This window comes from Parasteatoda tepidariorum, unplaced genomic scaffold (genome assembly GCF_043381705.1).
Source record: "Parasteatoda tepidariorum isolate YZ-2023 unplaced genomic scaffold, CAS_Ptep_4.0 HiC_scaffold_1765, whole genome shotgun sequence".
In the NCBI taxonomy this organism is placed as follows: Eukaryota; Metazoa; Arthropoda; class Arachnida; order Araneae; family Theridiidae; genus Parasteatoda; species Parasteatoda tepidariorum.
In genome coordinates this window covers 6,788-10,490 of record NW_027261468.1, presented here as the reverse complement: position 1 = coordinate 10,490, position 3,703 = coordinate 6,788, and the positions used below count along the sequence as shown (strand labels likewise).

The window sequence follows — 3,703 nt, the reverse complement described above, 5'->3', positions numbered from 1 at the left end:
TTTTTACAAACGCTACGCACCCTGGAGAATAAAACAATAATTTAGTAAAACAACAAATTAATGTAGAAACAGCAAGAAACAAATAGACATTCAACATAGCATTCTTTTTTCTCTCTGGAAAATTTCAACGCAATTTTTTTAAATTTGAAAGAAATATTCTGAGAAACGATTTACCAATCATCTCACCTAAATAAAAAAGCCAACAATGATAAATTTTTATATTTTCATTTTTTTAGACTAACGGAAAGGAGCACATTTTAAAAAAATCATATTTTTAAGTTCAGAGAGTCTTAAGAAATTTATGCCTGATTGTCGTAATTTAACTAAACTCAGTAGCACGGCAGCCCATAGAGGGCCAAGGCTTACTGTGCCCATCTCAGTTTTTTTGACCTTGGGCACTGGGGTTCAGGAGCAGATGTTCAGGTTAGGTGGTCAGCTGAAGGTCCCCCAGTATTTAGTTCCCAAGCATGCTTGGTACTCATTTTATTGACCCACTGAAGTGATGAAAGGCTTAGTCAACCTTGCGCCGCCAAAGGATCGAACTCAGGGTTTGTAGCACGAGAGTGCAAAGAGCTAGCGCTCAGCCACTGGGTGTCGTAATTACTGCCAACAAAACAAAATTGATTGACTGACACAATAACGGGAATGCTAGGTTCTATCTAATTTTAAATGCTGAAAGAATATATTAATACTGTTTGGTAATTATAGTATGAACAAAACCAGTTAAAAATTTAAAAATGACAATATTGTAACATTTAAACTAATTTAATAGAATATTTGAATAATGGTTCATCTTATTATAAAAATGTCATATAGTTCACCACCAGGTTCAGTTGGTTTCTGCTACCCAATAGAAAGTGCCATAAACAGACAAGATAAGAAAAATGATACACAGATGAGAGTTTAAAAATCTGTATTTCAAAATAAGCAAAGGTAGAGTTTGGAGTTGAGGAATTTTGGGGGTTTAAACTCCTTCCAGAAATCACTCTTAAGAATTCAATCAGTGGCCGATCAATCATTAAAGAGATTTGATTCATAAGGAGTCATATCATGGTAGTAAAAAAAAATTACATAACAATAAGGCAAAAATAAACAGAATGCAAGAAAATGCCATCAGGTTTTCATCATCTTAGCAGTATTAAATAAATTACAAATGTTTTAAGTGCATATTTTTTCAATCTTGATGTATAAAATGTCAGCAAGTTCAAGAAATTTAGTAAGAAAAATAAAAAAAATTGCAAGACTGATAAATAATTTTTTATAAAACATGATAAAAATAATTTCAAATATTTCATATTTAAATCGTCATAATTTGAAAGTGTGTGAACATTAAAATTTTAAAACCTAACAAAGAAAATTTTTCTGACTGCACCATCCAGCACATATACCTGGTTAGAGTTATTTGAAATATTTCATGTTTATAAATGGAAGCTGCTAGGCGAGTCAATGATTGTTTGCCAGATCCACCAACTCCAACTAATAGGGCACTTCCTTGGGGAGTACTCAGGATGCGAGCAATCTGTTGAAAAGATATCACCCATAGTTATTGACATAGTATTGAAAGAAAGTATCAATATTTAGCATTGAAAGAATATCAAAAGCATCACAACTATTTGATACTGTTAAAACATAGTATCAAAGCTGCTCAATACTTTATAGCATCCTTACTATGCTTCAATAAATATTTTAGTTCATTATTATTAATATAGTAATACACCTATTTGTGTTTTAGTAAGCCTTGTTAATCACTTTGTGTACTTATATAAGAGAATACGATGGGAAAAAGTAATAGTTCGGAAAAAAAAGCACCACCAAAAGCAACGTTTATAATGGTTATAATCAACTGAAACTCAAGTAATTAGTAATTAACTTAGAAATAAACTCTAGATAGTTATGGGAGAAATATAAATTAATAACCTAATTTTTTAATAGCTGCACCGTGTAATTAGTTGATAACAGTTGTTCTATTGTTCTGATAATAGTTGCTCTTATTACAGTCTTTGAAGACCACCATCAACTTGTAGAGTTTGGTGGGCTTATTTGGTTCAAGGACAGCGTGTTTGACATGCCCCATAAATTGTCACAAAGAGAAATAATAAAGTATATGAAATACAACTCATTTATACTATTATATAAAACAAAAATTTTTGTTGTTGATACAATGGGATTGGATAAAATTAAGGATTATGGTAAAGTATTAACCTGAATCATAACTTCTATTACTGCTAGCAGATCATGTTAAATTTAAAAAAAATAATAAATAACTTATTAAGCTGTGTAGGCCTCAACACATTTTACTTTTTACCAAAACTAATTTTAAAAATTAAAAAAGGATGATTTACATTTTTTTTTAATGAAAGTTATTTAAATAACTTAATACTGAGGATCCTTAACTTATGTAGGACTTATATAGTCAATACGATGTTTCTGTGCATTGTGTTGTTATTAAGTTGAAATTCTAAAAATTTGTAAATTACCGATCTGGAAACAATACTAATATGCCACCTAAGTGTACTTCATAGCTATATTGTCCTATGTCTTAATTATGTACACTTTACTATGATAGGCATTATTTACATATACTAGTGAGAAACTACTTAAACATTTACTAATAATTATTTGCTTAAAATAGCATAATTTTACATTATTTATAAATAGTAAAAAATTTAATAAATAGTAAAAAATATTTTAATCTAAAGTAGAAGTAAAATTTTTGATTTAATTTAGATCAGACTTCTAATAAACCAAAATCGAGGTACAAATTTTAACTTTGCTAAGATTTCAGAGCAGATTTTATAGGAATTTATGTCACTCCAAACTATTTACATTTGAATTATCTTCTACCATATTTTCAACTTTAATATTCTGGAGTTTGCTCATCTTTTTTTAAAAATTAACACTTTGTGATAAAATTAATAAGTCTAGCAAAATCTGTTATAAGAACTGACAAACTGTGTGAAACATATAAAAAACAAGGTTTCTTGCTCAAGTTTTGACATTAATATCATCTCTGTGCGCAATTTTTTACAATGGCCAGAAACTGTTATAAAGAATTTTATAAAAAAGAAAACTACAAAGTTAAGTAGTGAAAATTTTATCAAGGTGATGAGGTGAAATAAAAATGCATATTTACTTTGATTAAATGAACCATAGCATCTTTGAAGAATACAAGATCCATTTTCATACTTTTGCTGTTTTCATTATACTGATGCATAAAATAATTAAGGCGTTCAGCTAATTGCTCGAATGAAGGAACCTAAAATCAAAGAGAATTTTGTTTAAAGATGCATCTAACTCTATCATAGCCATTATAATACTGAAAGAAAACACAAATAATTAAGATCAAAAGGATAAAACTTCTTTGAAAAAAACGCGCTAAGAAGCAGCAGAAATTTCAGAAAAAAGTATCAATACAAAACAAATGAAATAAAATAAAAATATGACCACCGAAGCCGACGTCTTCAGGGGGTACCGGCCCCGGTAGCCATTAAAAACAAAACCATTTCTATTTGAGGGAGAAGCAAAAGCTTAAAATATCTCCCTCAGTACCCCGATGGTTTTGTATAGAGGTCCAGGAAAAACAAGATACATTCAAAAGAATAAACAAATTACGAAAAGAAAATCAATAAAAATCATCAGAAAATTAAAAACTCACAGTCACAGGTCAAGAATCAACTTCAAAAGCTAAAGGAAGTTAAAACTG

General features: G+C 29.5%; 1 protein-coding gene across 1 annotated transcript in view; it reads right to left on the bottom strand.

Annotated features, from left to right (window-relative positions):
- Positions 1-1,388: 1,388 nt before the first annotated feature.
- The window catches only part of LOC107451215 (dynein axonemal heavy chain 5-like), a gene marked incomplete at its 3' end in the record, with an annotated part of 9,096 nt that continues 6,781 nt past the window's right edge, over positions 1,389-3,703 (bottom strand). The window contains exons 6-7 of the mRNA XM_043057012.2: positions 3,134-3,256; positions 1,389-1,519 (exon numbers count right to left, since the gene is read on the bottom strand). Coding sequence (XP_042912946.2) covers positions 1,389-1,519; positions 3,134-3,256 — 254 coding nt within the window. The remainder of the gene's footprint in view (positions 1,520-3,133; positions 3,257-3,703) is intronic.